At 40.2% G+C, this 19,407-nt stretch overlaps 1 protein-coding gene across 3 annotated transcripts in view; it reads left to right on the top strand.

The window, feature by feature from the left end:
• Positions 1-19,407, top strand: part of TPCN2 (two pore segment channel 2) — a 56,931-nt gene that overhangs the window by 15,696 nt on the left and 21,828 nt on the right. The window contains exons 14-25 of one of the 3 annotated variants that reach the window (XM_032691113.1): positions 265-384; positions 702-761; positions 849-977; positions 1,603-1,652; positions 2,478-2,577; positions 3,547-3,618; positions 5,814-5,887; positions 6,205-6,295; positions 6,417-6,499; positions 7,350-7,431; positions 8,849-8,934; positions 15,301-16,227. In XM_032691113.1, the coding sequence (XP_032547004.1) occupies positions 265-384; positions 702-761; positions 849-977; positions 1,603-1,652; positions 2,478-2,577; positions 3,547-3,618; positions 5,814-5,887; positions 6,205-6,295; positions 6,417-6,499; positions 7,350-7,431; positions 8,849-8,934; positions 15,301-15,367 (1,014 nt within the window). In that variant the 3' untranslated portion in view covers positions 15,368-16,227. Of the gene's footprint in view, positions 1-264; positions 385-701; positions 762-848; positions 978-1,602; positions 1,653-2,477; positions 2,578-3,546; positions 3,619-5,813; positions 5,888-6,204; positions 6,296-6,416; positions 6,500-7,349; positions 7,432-8,848; positions 8,935-9,658; positions 12,266-15,300; positions 16,228-19,407 lie in introns of those variants that run through there. The other 2 variants (XM_032691112.1, XR_004357604.1) reach the window with 2 other exon arrangements.

The raw sequence follows: 19,407 nt of genomic DNA, 5'->3' as shown, positions 1-19,407 counted from the left end.
GGTACTGAAGAAGGCTTGGACTATTTCCCTTCTCTGCCATTCCCTTGTGTTGTGCCATAATCAGAAATGAATTTTACTGTGAACAACCACAGCTTGGAAACATTTTCCAGCTGAAATGTCAAAATTAGCCTGTGGTCCTGAAGTTTTGCTTTGAAAATGTCTGGCTTCTTTTAAAATCTGAGGTTGGGTGTGGGGTTTTATTATTTTAGTACTATTAAAATGCTTATGCTTTGAGTCTCAGCAAATCCTTTGTGTTCTTTTCAGCATCCTCCCAGTCCAGAGTACCAATCCCATTTTATGCAGAAATTGCAGTTTGCCTTTGGCCATCCCTACTTTGGCTACTTGGGGAATGTGGTAGCCCTTGCAAACATTATTTCTATCTGTGTAAGTAAAAGGGTTTTTTTGTTGTGGGGTGGTGGGGGGTTTTTGTCTGTTTTTTTGGTTTTCCTCTGCTACAAACCTAAGTTCTGTTTTTGTTCTTTAGTCTCTCTTTAAACAACCATTTTTTGTAGCAGCTGGCAGGGTTTTGGCATACTTTAGTCATGTAAAGCCTTAAGTTGAGAGGGAATACCTGCAGTTAAAAATATATTCTCAGCTGCTTGAAAAAGGTCTGTGCAAAGCATGAAAGACTCTTCTTGTGCTTAAAAATCTGTTTTATGTAGCAGTAAAGCAGTGGATTCATAAAATATTTCCTGTTTAAGGTGGTTTTGGTGATGGATGCAGATAAACAACCTTCTGAAAGAGATGACTTCTTCCTAGGGGTAAGATGCAGTAGCATTCCTACAGTTATTGCTGTTCCCTGAGAAGTCAGTAATTCTAATGATTGGTTTTATTTTGGGGGGGTGAAGGCCATCAACTGCTTCTTCATCCTGTACTATCTGCTGGAAATGTTGCTGAAAATCTTAGCAATGGGCTTGAGAAGATACTTGTCTTACCCAAGCAATACATTTGATGGGCTTCTGACTGTAATTTTGCTGGTAAGTGTTTTTTTTTTTAACTAATGTGTTCTTGGGTTTGTTGGGTAGGGAGGTTGGGAACTCCAAGAGCTGGTGGGATTGCTCTTTCTTCAACACTGACAGGCTGAGCTGAACAACATGAGCAGTGGTTTTCAGTGGCTTGAAAGTTTTTGCTGGTGTATGGTTCCTTTAGGGTCTGCTTTCTGAAGGCAGGCTTATTTAAATCCATGGAAAAGGTGAGTTTTCTTATAAGAAGTCTTTTTATTGCTATTGGGAAACATTCAACTCTTTAAATAATTGCATAGGGAGTTCTGTTATGCAGCTAAGATGACCTTGTTCTTTCAATAAAAAGGCAGGTTATTGTAATAACTATTTGGTAAAAGCTTGAAGCCCATGTGTCAGATGAGGCCAAATTCATGGTTAATGGTATTCACTGTGTATCCTTTTATTGAATGACCTATGTACATTGAGATAATTTGGGGAATAACTGGGCAAATATGACAATTCAGAGCTTTAAAGTGAGTCAGAAAAGCAGCTTAATGCTCTTAAACATGTTTCCTGTCAAGAAGCTTACAGAATTTCTGAGACTCAGAATTACAAAGTAAAGTTTTGACCTTTTTTTCCTCTCTTTCTTTCCTAACTAAAGATTTTGGAGATTGCAACTTTTGCTGTGTATGGATTTCCTCATCCTGGCTGGTAGGTGACCTCTGTGAACTGCTGCACTTTGCTCAGTGACTGGGCTGGGTCATGCTGTAAAATTTAGTAGAAAAATGCCTATAGACTTAGACTATTTGTCTATACTGGAATACCAAGCAGTTGTATTTTGATTTTTTTTTTTTAAGATCAAACAGCTTTTGGATAACTCTCCTGATCATTTGTTGTTACAAAAAACAACTAACACTGTTATCTCTGCAGAGACCTGGTAGACCTTATGGTTTGAAAATGGCTTATATTTGAACACTGCTGAAAACAACACTACAAAAAAGTGATGGTTGGCAGAATAGTAATTGCTACAGTCTAATGGCATTAATTATTATCTTAGAATTGGTTATGTTTGGGTTTGATTTCGCCCTTTGATTGTTAAATGCAGTTGATTGATTGCTCTACATCTTGGAGCACCAGTAACACTTGTTAGGTCTTTGTGTCAGTCACTGCAAACAGATTGTAACCCACGAGTCACTGGTGAGTGTGTGCTGTTGGTAATTGCCTGGTCTGTAGATTTGACACCTTCAGGACAGCAATGTGACTGTTATCTAGAATATGTGTTCTCTGCAGTGTTGTCTTAAATAATTTCTTTCACAAACACGCACTTTAAGGAGCACTCTCTGCATATTTAAGAGCCCAGGTTTAAGAGCCCAGGTTAAACGGGTCACTTCCTGCAGCAGTTGCTAAGAGTGAGATTCCTGCTGAGTAAATGAATTTTTTACTGTAAATGAAGTTACCTGTAGCCCAGGAGATTAAATTCTGTCTTTCTGTCGTGAGCTGTTTCTCTGACTGGTTGTTTTCTCCCATCTTTCCCAGGAGACCCGAGTTCATGGGCTTGTTATCCCTGTGGGATATGGTGCGGCTGGTGAACATGCTGATCGTGTTCCGCTTCCTGCGGATCATCCCCAACATGAAGGTGATTGCTCATCCCTCCACAACTCTGCTTTCTTTCTTGGTCACCTCATAAATTTTGTTCCAGCCTTTCAGAATAACATACAGACTGCAATTCTTTTGCCCATGAGTGGGATCAGAGCTCAGCTCTGACTGTCCTGGCTGTTGCACAGCCCCTCACAAACTCCCTGTCTCTGGGGCTGGTTTTCTCTGTTGAGGCAGCAGCCAAGTTCTGTTGGTGTGGTGGCAGTTGATGCTGCTATTCTAAGGTGGGCAAACTTATCCAGAAACACTCGTGCAGCTTGTGTGGTGCTTCAGTCTTAATTAGATGAGTGGCTGGGATATCCTTGGAGAACTTTGTACTCAGGAGGGGTTAGAATTGCTTTCACTAGGTACTGCAAGACATTTGGTAATGCAAAGGGTTTTGTGGGGTAAATCCCTCTCCACCTTCCCAGTATGGGTATTTCCACCACAATACATGTACTTGAGTCAGAAATCACTTTGATTGTTTGTTATAATCCTGCATTTACTTGCTTAAAAGCTAAGCCCAAATTAATGTCGGGCACAGGGTTTATATCTCACTTCAGTAAGCCATAAATACCAAACCTGATGTAATCAGAGGTCATAGTGTCAGTGGAAAGTGTAAAATAGGAATTGTGTGGGTCAAATATGAAGCAGTCACCCTGGAGCTGGGAGGTGCTGGTGTTTTGCTTGCCTGCCATTCTTTCTAGTCTTACTAGGCATACAGTCCTTTAGGTTGCAGTGCCTGTATATATTTAAGACTTATGATGATGTCTGTCTGTGAAAAAGACTCCTACAGCATTGTTCATTCATTTTAAATAAATCATGGAAATTTCTCTGTATCAAAGATGTCCTGCATGTAGTCATAGTTCACTTTCCCCATTGGTACTTCTTTGTCCTTTTAGTAAAAATAATTTGATGTGGAATGGAAGTGGGATGAATGTCATACATGTAAAATTCTGCTTTGTTTTAGTTCATGGCTTTGGTTGTCACTACATTGCTGGATCTGGTAAAAAACTTAAGAGCCTTTGCAGGAATCCTGGTGGTAAGTCATGATGCAAGCTTGTTATAGTTAGCAGTCTAATAAGGGTATGTCTCCAAAAGAGTTAACAAGTGTCTTGTAAAGTCACCAGGATCACTAACATTTCACCTCAGTCAGCCAGTTCTTCTCCAGGGCATGTGTTTGAAAGCCAGGACAAACTACTGTTTTGTTATGGCCTGTGCACAGTGACAGTGCCTCTTTTATCAGGAGGATCTTTATAAGAGTGACTGAAGCTTCCTCAGAGTGCTTGCCTCAGGCTGGATACTCTGGTTGCAAATCAAAATTCATCCATGCTAAAAGCAGACCAGTTTTCCTTACCCCGATTTGCTTATTAATATTTGCTTATTAAATAGCAGAACCACTTGAAAATTCTTTTCCAGTTGAGAAGGTCTTGAGATGGCATGTTTGGACATGACTTTTGAAAGCCTCCTGTCATCCTGTTTTGGGTGTGTCTGTGTAGAGCACATGCTCTGTAACCATGTGATTAAAGGGTGGATCACAATGCATGATGTCCAGTACACAAATCCTCCCAAATCTTGAGTTTCTGGCTTTGCAACAATGTCTTCCTGGTAGAGCAAAGAAGTGCCTGGGTAGGTTTGGTTTTGTTATTGTCCATGGGGTTTTGTAGGATACTTTATTTTGAGGTAGTGGTTAGAGACCAATGATTTGTTGTTCTGGTCTATACATTTAGCATGCAATTTAACCAGAATGTCTGTTTTTGTCATTAGTAATCTCTACTTCTATCTGTAGAGAAGGGGCCCTAGGTTGGTGTGTGTTGCAGCTTGAAATAAAGATATTGGTTGGGCAAAGCAAATTTGGTAACAACTTTTGTTGTACTCTACAAGTCACACTTGCCACTGGGAGCTACTCTTGGAACTGAGAAGTATTTTCTTTCATTCCTGGAGGAAGTGGTGGGAGCCTGTAGCGATAGGCTGGATTTTTATTTTCATAAAATGTGCATTATTGTTTCAGTGTGGTGTCTCTATGCATATATGTGAGACATGATTCTCGTAAAGTGGCTGCTGCTGATTACCCTGAATGTCAGAAGTGTGAATTGTAGTTTTGCACCAATTGTGAGGCGAGTCTGCCACAATGTTTGCCACTTCCATTAATTTAATTTGCTTTTGCCTCAGGCTATGTGGAAGCTGTCACCGAGCTGCTGCTCTACTGAAATCTGACTCCATTACCAGCTGATAGAAAATATCTTTCCTAAAGTTAGACTGGAACACATGCTGATAAAGTAATGTAACTAATTAGCTAATTTCTCATGCAGTGAGTCTTTGAAATATATGGGGTTTTTTCAAAGAATAAAATTAATTTTATTGCCCCATCTTCTGGCAGACTGTGAAATATCAGCTTTGACTTACTCCAGTTATGTTCAAAGTGCTGTGGTTCATAGGCCAGGGCAGTTCTCTTCCTCCCAGACTTCCCTCTCCTTAGGTCTGTTTGTAACAAAATACAAAAAAAAAAAAAAAATACTTTTTTCATTTGAAGATTCAGCTTGTTTTAAGCTTTCCCATGACAAGTGGCTCTTTCTCAGAGGAGCGAAGCTGTAGGTTATTTCTACAACAATCTTTGTAGGATAAAAACTGGAAAATCACCCAAGTGACTGCTAAATACTGAAAGGTGTCTCTTTAAAAGGAAGTTTGCATTTCCAACAAGTAAAAGAAAGGAGTTTCAAAGCCCTCTGTGTTACTGAAAACTTTATTTTTAGGCTAATTGTAACATTTCTAAGAAAGTTGCTGGTGTAATATAAAATACTGGCTTGGTTTTGTCCTTCAGTTAAGTTTAATAAAAGCTTACTTTCACTGAATCTAGCAGAAAACGCCCTAAATAAAAATATTTAGATTATGCTTTGTAAATACCATCAGTGTGTTTTGGTTTAAGTTACTATTTTGCAATGTTAACAGTTAAATATCAGCATTCTGAGACACAAAAAAGCAAAACAGATCAAAAAGTAAAATAGATCATAAAATAAAAGGATTTAACGCATTTTAAGAACAGAAAGTTAAATAGAATATTGAAAAGTAAGAGCAAACAGTTAAGCTGGGGAGTATTTTCACTTTAAAAGCTTCAGGCGTTGTTCTTGACGTAATTCCTTCACCTGTGGTACAAATATAAATTCCATATTAATTGTGTTGCTTTCTCATTTAGTGACAGAAATATTCAAAGCTAACAGCTGCTTGTATTCCTTCCAGGTGGTTTTCTATGCATTTGCTATCACTGGCATAATGCTGTTTAAAGGTGCTGTTGTTCCCTTGGGAAACACCAGGTAAGGTTTTCAACATCACTGCTCACAAAGAATCCTGTCTTTCAAGAGCACCTCTTTGTGGTTGTTTTGTTGTTGTTTGTTTTCTCTTATTCTCGGAGCTTAATCTTAATGTTTTAATTTTAAATGTTAAATCACAAGGCTTTATCTTCTGTTTCTTCTTGCTGCACTGAAATTGCAGGAAGGCTCGTCTGTTTTTGAACTGTTTCCTTTGCTTTCTGCCTTTGAGATACTGAACTGCAGGGCAGTCAGGATAATTTTGGTTTTAAGGTACAGTTTACAGCAAGCTGTGTTCACATCCCCCTGTAATTCTCCCACAGTGCTGCCAACACAACATTTGCTAATGGCACTTTGCAGTGTGGGACCTACGAGCAGCTGGAATATTGGCCCAACAACTTCGATGACTTTGCCGTGAGTGTGATCACTGATGACATCCTTCCCTCTTCCCCTCTCCTCTTGCCTCTCCTCATTTTCTGAGCCTTGAGTGTGTGAGAAATAACCACTGACCTTCTGTTCTGCTCACATGATTTAGGCAGCAGTGGTGACCCTCTGGGATGTGATGGTGGTGAACAACTGGCAGGTCTTTTTGGATGCGTTTTCAAGATATTCAAGTCCGTAAGTAGCAGTAACAATACTGAAAAAGTCTCCTATAAATCCAGCTTGTAAGGTAACTGAGCAAGAATTACACACATGGCACAATTCCATCTGCTAAGAGGGGTGCTGCTTACCTTTCTTCTGGAAATTCAGGTATAAAGGAGAGAAATTTAATGCTTCTGTGCTTTCTCTGTGGGTGAACAATTTTTTTGGTGGACTTAACCCCTTGGACATATCTTTCATTTGTATTTAATGACTTTATGGGAATGTTTGAATGAACTGGGTGGCTTCTGGGTTGAGCTGTCCCAGTGCTCCTTGGCTGGTTATCCCAAGCCCTTAGTTAAGTTCTGCAGGCTGCTGTGTGGGATAAATGTTTAATGTGGTCTGGAGGAGACTGGACAAGCCATGACAGAGAAATCCATTGGATCTGCAGTGAATGGAAGCTCCCTGTAATTCAAGAAATCTCTGAACTGCAAACAGTTGGAGATTGGGGAGTGCTTAGAGGGTAGCAACACAGATATTTTGCCATGGTTTTGCACTCTTTCCTATGTTTCTGCTTTTGACCATTCCAAAGATACTATCCCAGATGGATCTCTTGCTATGATCCAGCACAGCTTCTACTGGGCTGCTTTTCTGCCCCTTCAGAGTTCAATTAAGCAGATTGAGCAGGGAGAGTGAGTCTGTTTAGCTGATTTAATGAAGGGCTAAGATTTTTCTATTTTTAATTTTTTTATTCCCTACCTCATTTGACATCCAGAAAGGAGTAGTATTATATTTCAGGGAAAAATGTGATTTCATGCTGCTCTGCTCACTTTTAGGCTGAGGGTATTTGCTGCCTACTTTACTTATTGTCTGTTACTCTGATCTGCAGGTGGGCAAAGATCTATTTTGTAGCCTGGTGGTTGATCTCCTCTGTCATCTGGGTTAATCTCTTCGTAGCTTTACTTCTGGAGGTAAGGAAATGTGTTTATTTGGTGTTGGATCCCAAAGCTGGGTTCTAATTTGTGCAGGAAGTTAAAAGAACCCAGGCAACTTTTTGGGAATAGTATGTTGGGCTTGTGTGTGTTCTTTCTTTACCTTTCTCCTCGCTGCCCTTCCCCTGAGGAGTGAAGGAGGTTGGTTTTTTCCCTAGGCAATTGTATGCTTTACTTGCAGTTTTGTCACAAAACTGGTTGCATCCCATTGGGTATGTACATTTTCATTATATCACTCTCTGTAAAGATGAAAAATATTATAAGTATTATAAAATTGCTTGTCTCTTGTACATTTGCATTAAACTTCAGCATTAGTTATTCAAGCTGCAGGCTTTTTGCCTTTTAATGTATCAGCAAATGAAGTTAGCTCTTCAAATTTTTAATTTATTTGACTCTCCTGTGGTTCTTCCCACCCTGATTTGAATTTACCATTGTTCAGTTCCCCACTAGAAGAGTGGAACTGATTATTTCTTTTCAAGAGACCATATTCTAGAGTCTTTCAAAGAAGCTGTGGAAATGTAGGTACCCAAGCAATGCCATGAAGAGCATTCTGCTAGTTTCTTGTGTATGTTTATCCTGCAAATCCAAATTTCTGATGGTGAAGGGAATGCTAATCAGAACCATCTCCTCCACTTTAATAATTGTAGACTTCTCTTACAAGTAATGGAAGGAACTGAGTACCTGTAGAGGGCACTTCACCCCATCTCAAAACCTCTAAAAGTTTCTTTGGGAGATGTTTTTGTTGTTGCTGAGGGTATTGAGAATTTAAATTTATTATAGTAGAAAGAATGGCAAACTTTCAGTCCAAGATATCTTCTGTCTGCTTACTTCTGCAGGGCTGTGGCCAAAGTTTTTGCTGTAAGAGCCAAGATGCAGCATTCTGAAAGAGGAGAGCAGGATCTCACTGTTTTTCTCCCCCCCCCTTTTTTTTTTCCCCTGAGCTGTCTTGTCTGCTCCCCAATTATTAATTTGTCAGTTATTCAAAATGGGGAAGGGAACGTGACAAAACCAGTAACTGAGTTTTAAACTGTGATGTCTGGACTAGCAGTAGGTTTATATACGGTTGGGTTTTTAAAGTGGAAGAAATTCAGAGCAGGTAAAAATCTGTGAGTAGTTCACTTGGTTGTCTTGGGGAGGCAGTCCTTGCTAGGAGCAGAAGGCAGCAGGGCTCTCTTGTGCTCTGCTGTTCATTCAGTTTGTGATGAGAAAGTTATTTCTTTCCTGAACAACACTCGAATAAAGCGGTGACCCACAGCCAGTAAATGTGCTCTGGCACTGTGTTTAAAAACAAAGCTCACCCCCCTCCCAAACCTTACCTGCAGGCATAGTGACTGGATATTTCTGATGTCATCAGAAGTAGTCCTTTTAATTTTTCCTTGTTTCTTTTACATTTCAGAACTTTATTCACAAGTGGGACCGTCGCTGTCATCGAGAGTCTCTTTCAGACGTTGAATACCAGAGGACAGTGGAACTAATGTTCAGGTGAGTTGGACTGGATTTGATAATCAATCTAGTTTTTTTATGTTCTATTTTAAAGGAAATATGCTGCCTGCAAGAGGGCAAAGGCTTATCTTGCATTTCCTCCCTCTGAAGCAAACTGTTCTATGTGTTAGTTAGGAAAAAATCAACAAGTGCTTTAGTTAGGCCTGGTTTAAGCTGACGTGGAAGCCTAACCTTTATATGCTTTGTGCTCGTAGCAGGGTGGGAGAAGAGGTGCTGGGGGTGAGGGGAACAACTGCTGAGGGGGACAAAAACAAGGGAAAGAAGAAAAGGGAAGATGAGGAAAGTGATGCATGTTCTTGGCTTATTATGAAATTGTGGGTGGTGAGTTGAGACTTGATGATCGTGTATGAGTGGAACTTCTGGTGCACGTTGGATATTCAATAGTAGCACTGGGAACATGTTCTCATCTGGGAGTTTTTTCAGGAAAACAAATCTACTGACCTTCACTTGTGTTGGACTGTGTGCAGGAAATTGCTTCCCTGCTTCTTGTGGGAAAACAGCTGCTGGTTTCCATGACACATCTGTAGAGGATGGATCATTTGCAAGTAGATGCATCTTTAGGGAGCATCAACTTATTGTGATTTTAATTCCTTGTTTCATTCTTGAAACAAGCACACGTCACATCCTCAGTATGTGCATTGCTAAAACAAATGCTGAGAAGCTCCCTTTGCTGCCCCTAACAACTCATGCTTTTTCTTTGTAGAGATGTTTTGGAAGAACCTACAGAGGAGGAGTTGATGGAAAAACTGCACCAGCACCCACACCTGCAATTATGTAGGTGACTGGTGGGAAGGACTGATTTGTTTAGACCTCTGTTTTCTTGAGGTTGTCAGCTGGAAGAAACTGGATTTTCTGTGAGATGCTGTTTAGGAAGAGGGGCTTGTAGGACAGTGTGTGAGGTTTTGCTTGGCAATTCTCTTCAGGAAGGTTATTTTATTTTTGGGTTCATATCTTTTTCGCAGAAGATTTGAATCTTGATAACTTGACTTGATTTTAAGTTGCAGTTTTAGAGGAGTGTTGCAGCCGTTATTTTTTATAGACTGTTGATATCGGAACATGTTTTATTTTCTTTTTTAAGAAGGAAAGTGTGTTTAAAATGACAGTGCACTTTAAAAGATGAACTTTATAACCACTAAGCCTCCTACTTTCTTCAGCACAGGAAAATGGAACTGCCTTTTCTGGCAATGTGGCAAGGGCTGTGCCCTGCAATTCATGAATGGATTAGGCAGGACCAGAACAGAATCCTTAATCTTTTTGTAGTGAGAGTTGAAACACTATTTTTGCTGTAATGTGACACCAGCGTATCTTACCAAATTTTCAGGAGTTAATCACGTTGGAACACAATCTGTTTCAGCTGAGGAACAGGGGCTGCCTGCTTTGCACATCCTCTGGTTTCCTTTGCTTTTGCTCAAGGGTTGGTGCCGGTTGTGTCGCGCTGGTCGCTGTGAGAGCAGCTACAACTGCGACCGGAGCCATTGCACTTGTGCTTTTCCATGTGGTAAAAACTGAGCTCTTCTGGGGTAAACATTCTCATGCTGCTTTTTAGTCAACCCTCTTCCTTTTACTTTCCCTTTCTGCCTCTGTGTCGTGTTCCATGAAAGAGCCGAACTTTGGCCGGAATGTTGTGCCACGATCGCTGCCAGTCTCCCACTTAAAGGGGGGTGGAAAAAAAAAGGTTGAATGGGATAATCAAAGTGCTCAGCAGTTCAAATTTTTAATTGAAGTCTGTGGGATTAGAAGGTGCTCAACCAGCATTGCAAGATCACATACTTTTATGGCTTAATGACCACACACTCCATATCACTAACTTTCACCCAGATAAAACTTATTTGGGTAAGTAACTTTCTCAACAAACCTGAAGTGGGGAATTAACAGTGATCTGTATCCGGGTGCTTTTCACTCTCCCGTGGTATTCCTCTGAAAAGGTGATTTTTTTTTTTTTGTTTGAATCTTCGTCCTGTGAATTGCTGTGAAGATCAGAATGAATCCCAGCTACTGTTTTGAGATGTGAAAATAAAACTGCTCTTTGAGGTGCTGCCTTCTCATGGAGACACTTGTCACCAAAACAGACACTGTTGTGGTCACCTCTGTAGGAACAAGGGCTTGGGGAAGGTAATTGTCCATAAAACACTGCTACTACTTGTAAGTTATTTGATTCTTTTTTTTAACATAAAAAACAGTTTTCAAAAGTGCCAAGCAATCATTCTGTATACTTTTCCCTCTCTTTTTTTCTCATTAGCCTCTCTTTCTGTCCTGCATGAGGGAGAGGAAAATATCCAGGATGACAGCACATTTTCACTCAAAAGTTCATTTTTGCCATGTTGTCTCACTGTTCAAAAGTTGCTTAATGATTCTTGTCTGTTTCTTTATCTTTTTGCTCTTATTTTCTTTTTGCTGTGGAGTGAAATGTGTTGTAGCTTCTACATGTGTAGAACAAAACTGAACTGAGTTCTGGGCTACTCCTGCAATCTTTCTTTACTTTTATAATCTTGCATCTTAAGCCAGGCCCTTGTCTGTGTTCAGTCTCTTGTCTCTCTTCCAGATTAAGCTCCCCAGGAGCTCACTTGCACTGGTTCCAGTGGCATCACTGTGCTTATTTTCAGTCATGCACTTAAAACACTCATCATGGCAAGCTGATAAAGGCATCAGCACTGTTTTTTCTAGTTATGAGTTTGTTTGGTTTTTTTTCCAGTATGGCTTCATGTCAGGATGGTTTCTGCTCCTTCTAGCATGATGTATAATCACTTCCACCAATTTATTGGCACTTATTACACAGTGGTTAAATAGTCTATTTTACCTTTTCATTGAAAATAAAAAGTTATTTTTTTTCTACTTTTCTGAATACTTGAAGTACTTTTGCCTTGCCGAAAAAGGAAGTGTACAGTTCTTACCAGTTTAATTATTTTTTTGGCCTCCTGAGGTTGTTTGGGTTTGGTTTTTTGTTTGCTTTTGATTCTTGTGGGGTTTTTTGCCATTACATTCCACTACAATCTACCAAAGGAACACAAATCAGTGTGGGATTATCATAAACATCACAACTGTCTCCATTATGCTTTCTTTGCATCTGGGCAATGTGAAGAAGGCAAGAAGGGAATAGTCTATCTTGTTCTTGTTTCACATTGGTGTAATTGCCTGAAAGTGTTACTAGAATTTAATACAAAATTGTGCCACCTAATGTCACTTGAACTGGAAGATGTAAATGACCACATTATGCAATAACTGTATAAAATCATGAAAATGAATGTACATAATAAGGTAAAACTTGAGGATTGCATTATTAAAGTAAGTTTTTCTCAAACTCTGGAAATAATTGGGGTGTTGCAATGGTTCTTGTGGTTTGTTTTTTGCCTTTCCCTTGCTGCTGATTTCTGCAGCGCTCAACATCTCTGCTCCCATTATCTTTGCTGGTTAAAGGCTTGGCCCATGGAGGAGGTTACATGCATGTGGGACATATCTACCTGGTTTCAAAATGCAGCACCTAAAGGTTGCTGCTCTGTTATTCTCCAACTCTAGAGGCACAGAACATCATCTGTAGGCACTTGGGACGCTGAATTTTTAAGGTGAAACCTCATTGGAACCGAGCGTTGGGGGTGTTGAGCAGGTTGATTTTCACTTGTGCTTCAATCTCTACAAACCAGATATCCCTTCATCTCTTCCTGGAGAAGAGATCAGTGCAAAAAGCATCCTGCTGGCATTTTGACTGGGGCAGGTTTTGCCCATGATTTAGCAGAGTTCGTGGCATTCTTTTGGAACAGGGTCTGATTTAGAAGATGGTAGATTTTTTTTATGAGCAGAACAAAGTCAGTCCTGGGTCAAGCTGATGACTCTGACAGCAGTTGTTGCAGATTCTCGGGTGAAGCACATGAAGGCCAAAGCAAAGAGAAGATCACCTTGTGTTATTAAATCAGGATCAGATTTTTCTGTCTTCTGAAGGAGGACCTTAATCACCTAATTAAGGTTAATTTGAGATTCCTCGGCTATTTTATTTTTCCTTCTTGATTTACTGTGAATTTTTATTGCTTTAAGATTTAGGAGTGGAGGGAGAGGACGGATGCAATTGAAATGTCCCTGAATCTTTTAGTAAAAACACAGAAATACAGTGATAAACCTCACAAGCACAATTAACTATGAAGTAACATAAACTGGTCGAGCTGCAAACAGGCAGCTGGAATAACTTAGAAACTGTGTAAGAATTACAGACAAAGGAAGAAACACTGTCTTGGGTGTCAAGGGTTTATATGAATGGAGCATGTGATACATGCTTTCATGGCCTCATTGCTTTTTATCCCTCCAGCACTTCCTAATGTGCACAAAAAAAAAAAAAATAGGGGCATACAAACCTATAAGATAAAATAGGTCCTGTGGGAAAGTGATGGGGGGGGTATAGATTAATTAACTCTGATACGTGAGGTAAATGTGTCCCTTACCCTGGTAGATGGTTTACCTTTTCACCTGCCTTTATATTAAGAGTAGTGCATAGTGTTACCACAGCTTTTGCTACAATTTAACATTGTGCTTTAGTCAGGTCAAGTAATTCCAGAGCTCTGTCTTGGGTTTTTATTGAAAGCAAAATAAAAATAGGTGTTTGCCTGTTTTGTTTTTTTTTTTTTTTTTTATGTAGGGGTTAATGATTTTTTTTCTTTCACTAGATTTTTTTTTTTGTCTGATTAAAAGCCTATACAGCTGTTGGGAGTTTTCCACAAATCAAGTGGGTTTGACTTAATCTGCAGTCTTTAGAAACATTCAGAGCCATTTGTTATGTGAACTCTGGGTAGAAATAATTTGGGGTTGGGGAGTGGAAGGATAAGATCAGGTCTGTAGTCCACCTCTAAGCAATATATATGACAGTGTTCCAAAATGGCCTTTATAAACCAGAGGAAATTACCAAAATTTTAAAGGAAAATTTAAGAGATAACTATAAAGTGTTACAATTTAAAAGTACATGTCAGGGAATAAGTGGTATTAGAAGACAAATATTATAGGGCTGATATTCAATACAAATTGAGTGAACCAACAGCATCTCAAAGAGATCAAAAGAAAATTGCTTTGCTGTAATTGTAATATTGCATATTACTTCTCTTTGGGGCCCTGCATTTTGGGCCCTGAGTTTTAAAATCAGCAAATGGGGGGAGGTGTCCTTTTTAAGAAATTGCAAAGGTGTGAGTTGAGAAGAACTTTAGAGGAGAAAAATTACAGACAAACAAGAGACAGGCAAATAGTTTTTTTTTAAGCAGTATCCAAATATGTAAATGGGTGAGAGGAGTGAAGTGTAGGTGGTGTGTAATCCCTGTGTGCTGGTTCTCAGAGAAGCTGCAGTTTGGATTTCAGCAAAAGGAGTTGCTGCAGGCGAGGGAAGCTCCCTGACTCCAAGCACTGTTTCTGGGGATGCAGACTCCACTTCAGTGCTCCTTTAGGAAGGGTTTGTTTGCCAGTCACCTGCTGCAGCTCTGGGGGGATGTTTGTGAACCTGCCCCTGCCTGGTGATGCCTCAGCTGCTCCCTGAGATCCTGTCCCACCCACCTCTCCGTGCTTTCACCAGAAAGGATTCCCATGGCTGGAACAAACCTAGCTTTTGTTGTTACACCATGTGCTGCTGGATCTAGCTAATGGCTTACAAATGTTTACAGCATTACAAGGACGGTTCTAATAGGGGTAGCAAAAAAAAAAAAAAAAATGCTCCTTCAGCTTCCTGTTCTAGACAGGAAGATGAACCTGGGCTGTGTGTGCTCTGTTGCTCATACTTGACCTGGCACTGTCTCCCCATAATTCTGCATGCAGTTGTCTCTGCTGGGTTCCCTTTAATCTCATTTCTACCTCTCTTACCTTTTTGGGCAAAGAGAGGGAATTATGTTACCCTTCTCCCAGGCTGTATTTGCTCACTGACAAGCCAAGCAGGTCAGATAACTTGATTTTTCCCTTGATGAGAACACTGAATTTGGACACTCTTCTCTGCTTGCTACCAGATGTCACAAAATGTGTGACACTCACATCTCTTAACACTTGAGCTCTTCTTTCAAGCATGGTTTGGTGAATGAATTTAAAAGCTTTGTTGCCAGGGGACTGATGCTGCATAAATCCTAGAAGCAACAAGAAAACCTTACAGAAGGTAATGATGTATTGCTGGAAACTTTGTTAGTTGAATCTGATGCTTCCCTGGATCTGTGGCAGTGTAGAATGTGAAGCCTTTCAATGAGAATGGAACACTTAATCTCCAATGGGGAGAAAGGGAGATGGTCCAGAGATTTAATCATGTTCATCATCATGAAGTGTGGACTGACGTGTTTCAGAACTGGGAGCTGGGCTTTCTTGCATCCTCCAGACATACTATCCTTTTTTTTTTTCTAAATGGATCACAGAGCATCTAAATGAAGTAATTAAGGTCAAGGGAAATCTGTTGCTAATTCAGGAATAAACACCAGATCATCAGACTTCCTTAATCATAAACTTCATGTTTCATTCTGGGCTGAGAACTTTTTCTGTGTTTGTAGAGCTACAGTTTTTCCAGCATAAAGTGAAAGAAAAACGTTCAGGGGGAAAAAACCCTCAAGGCTGAGCTAGCATTCTTCAAATACTAAGTACACAGTGATATGTACAGCAAAGCACTGGACATTATCTCCCACAAAGAGTATGAGCAGAACTTCAAGACTGTGTAAAATGGACTCACAACATAAATGCTTATAAAAATTGTCTTTGTTAACTAAAATTGTTGCAGTTCTGGAGGAAAAAAAGTGGTATGCAGTTACCTCCATCATGTGTGCACTCATTTGCCAAAGGAAGTCAAATGATGTTTTGTTGTGAGTTATCCATGTTACCCATGTCTTTGGCTTAGAATTCCAGCCACTTATGTAGTTTATTTGCATTGGTTTTCATATCTGGTCCTATACTTGAATTTCTTCCACAGTAATTATATAAAAAAATGGTTTACTGATGCTGAATTTTTTAACTGTAAGCCAGAGGCAACTGCAGCTTGTCCTTTCCTTTAATGCTAAAAATTCCTTATAGCAGTCTCAGTCATCTTTTTTCCATTAACTGGTTGAGCAGGTGTTGTCTTTGTTCTGCACAGATACTTTCCATGGCCCCCATCATTGCATTGTTTGAGTGCCTCCCAAGTACTCTTCTGAAAACATCCTGCTGGGATAGGAAAATATTGCTATCCTTATTTTGTAGATGATCAGCTGAGATATTTGGTGATCTGCCCACAGCCGAGCTCGAAATCCGTGGGAGAGTTCAGAATAAAACCTGCAGTCCCTGCTCACTGCCTTTGCTCACAGACAATGCTGCCTTCTTTTTTTGCACCAGCTGTGAACCTCAGTTGCATGTTTAGAAGATGATGTTGACGTTTCCACATCAGCTGGTTTATAATTTTGTTGCTGCCCGTTCTTGGATGCAACTTTTTCATTTACTTCGCTTTAAAATTGAAAAAAAAATATCCTGGAACCTCTAAACTTCTTTACTTCCCACCTTATCAAAAGGGGAGGGAGGGCTGTTACTGGTTTGCCATCTGATTTAGAAATATTTAATAGGGATGATCTGAGGCTGGCACATGTGCTGGAGGTTTAGTGAGTGTAAGTAAACAGATTCTAGTAATGAAGTTACTAACTTAGCTGTACAAAAATATTGGAAAAATACAGGATGACCATTCTAAACAACAGTTATTTGGCAGCTCCAGCTTGCTTTCAGGCCTGAAACACACTTCAGCAATGCTTTTAGCATTGTCTTTATTTGTGCTTCTTGTATTCTGTTCTTTGAGGTGAGTGAACAGTCTGACATTTCAGAGCTGGTGGGCTCTCAAACATCACTTTGGATTTGGAAAACTGACCAGGAGGCCAATTACCCTGCAGGATTTCACTGGATCATCAGCATTTGAGAGGCTGGAAATCCACATCAAAATAGAAAACTGAGTGCATTTTTAAGACCAAATTCTGTTGTACAGTAGGTGTGTATATGTGTGATGTGAAATATGATCTCTGACACGAATACAGGTTGCTGGGCTGGATGCAGAAATTACTGAGTTGAGTTGTAAGGATTATGTTACCCAGCCTGTCACTTGAGGTAAGACCAGAAGGGATTTTGATTTTTATGCTTAAAATTAGGGTTATTGTGTAGGATTCTGGCTAAAATCAGACTGGTTTCATTAGCTTCTGGAAAGGAATTGCTGGTCTGTGTGTGCTACAGAACTGTAACACTCTAGCATTGAACTGGGGAGTGGTGGTATAACAATGACCTTGTACCACGAGCATCCTACTGAGGGGAGCTGGAAAGCCAGTCTGGCCTGTATTATTTCATTATGTTAGGTCTCCTTGCATTTAGGAATGAACTGGTTCCTCACATAGTGTGCTGAGCTGCTCTTATTATTATTGAACACTGATCTTAGAAAGTAAAACTTGAGTCTTTAATGTGTCTTCCCTTACCTGTTTAATACTAATGAGAATAATCTTGTATTTTGCCAAAACTACAGGTGTTTAGTTTCGAGCATCCTGGATAATTGGTGGTTTCTCTGAAAAGACTTGACCAATTACTTGGTGTAGGAAAACACCTCTAAAGAAGTTTTTCTGTAAAACCAAAGGCAAAGGTGTTAAACCCAGACAATAAAACTTAGATCAAAGTAACCAGCAGAAGGGGCCATGAGAGGAGCAGATTGTCCTTTAAGCTGCACTGTGTTGTGTAAGGTGTTAGCTCTCTCTTTTTCTAATCAGATTTCATGAAGAAAGCAAAGCTATTCTTTCCCGGTGTAATTCAATCGGAGCCCTCAGCTACATCAGCAGGAAAAGCACCTGCTTTTCCTGCTTTAGATTTGGTGATAGACCCCGGTTTTTGATAGGACTTGGTTAATCCATAACCCAAACCTGTGCCCACAGCAGCACCTGCCATGCAGGTGAGCTTTTAATCTTGTTATTATACAAATATAGTGTGGACTTTATATTAACCTCACACACATACACACCCAATAGTGAGCGTCGTGCGTAGGGGAATTTAATAAAATGAGATCATAAATGTCCAGTGTGCTTTTTGTTGGGCAATAAAACTGCCCACGTGTTGTAATTGAGGTCTGAAGTTGACTTGCTAGCTGAGGCCTTTCTTGGGTAGATTACACAGACTAAGAGAGCACGTGAAAAAATGTTTCTCCTGCTCTGCTTTTCCTCCTATTTTGTCCACCAGCCTTTCCTCCTTAGCTCTGTCTTGGGTTGGTGCCCACTGTAATATCTACTGCCATCAAACTCAGCACTTAAAAACTAGGCACATGTTTGAAGCATCTGCTTGCTTGAGACCCTCCACAGTGGCTATTAAGCTTTCGCCTCTGACATTTTCCAAAGTCCTTGGTTCTCATCTCCTGACTGACCCTGATTCAGTCCTCTGGAGATCTGTAAAGCAGGATCCTCTGCTTCCCAATTGTGCAAATATTGGAAAGTGAGGTGTGGGCTTGAGGCTCAGATCCAGGCTTAAGTATTCTAAGACTTCTAAGACCTTGTATAGGTGAAATTCGGGTCTGAAACCCTTCATGTGCAGTTCTGCACCGAAGTTTCATGCGTGTGATTTCTGGTTTGCACAGAGAGAGAGGAGTTACCTGGCTTTGCACCAGCCACTCGTGAACAGGTGTTGGGGGAAAACCACATTTAGTTTATTAAATGAGGAAGGGTTCAATTAAATCCCATACAGATAAGATGGTGGTTTGGATAAAAAGGGTTGTGACCCAATGTGTGTATGTATGAACCCCACTGAGAGGAAGGCAATTTCATTGTATAAGAAGACATTTCACAAGATTTGTCCCAACTATGTTGCATTACAGCTACATTTTCTGTGGCCACCAGTGTGTTGGTGGGCCAACAGACTTGCCAGAAAGCAGAACTGATGTTTTAGAGAACGTTGTTCTGTGCTATTTTACAGAACAAACTGTTGATGGAATGTTTGTGATGATCTAGCTCTGTTATTTCATTGCCACTTTCTCCTCCAGCAAATTTACACTGACTTGTGCCCTCAGGGGAGACTCTGAGGGGGTGTTATGGTGCCCTATGATCTTCCTTGACACTGCTTTTCCATGATCTTTGGAAATGGCTCCCCTGTTAGATTATATGACTGAGGTAAATACCATAGTTATCAAAACATGGGAAATTAGATCTGTCTTGTACCTGGTGATGGTGATCAGGCTCGAGTAAGATACGTGTAAAATATTGCCATTTGAATTGGGGAGTACTTTACTACAGAGCTGGGCTTGCTGGTGGGGTTAATGGGATGGACCGCCCTGACCATCACAATCTGCTTTGCCATTTATGCTTCAAGTCATTTCACAGGGTCACTGTCACATCCCTGCAAAATCTTTCTAACTGTACGATATCATCTGGTTGATTGTGACCTAGAAATGAATGTTCCTGTGCAAGATAGTGGTAGGTCAGACACAATGCTCTCACAGTCATTTTGGAACAAGCTTTAGAAAACTGAGTTATGTGACCTGTC

Source organism: Chiroxiphia lanceolata, chromosome 6 (genome assembly GCF_009829145.1).
Source record: "Chiroxiphia lanceolata isolate bChiLan1 chromosome 6, bChiLan1.pri, whole genome shotgun sequence".
Lineage (NCBI taxonomy): Eukaryota > Metazoa > Chordata > Aves > Passeriformes > Pipridae > Chiroxiphia > Chiroxiphia lanceolata.
The sequence above is the reverse complement of the archived record's forward strand: the minus strand, read 5'-3'. Positions and strand labels throughout refer to the sequence as shown.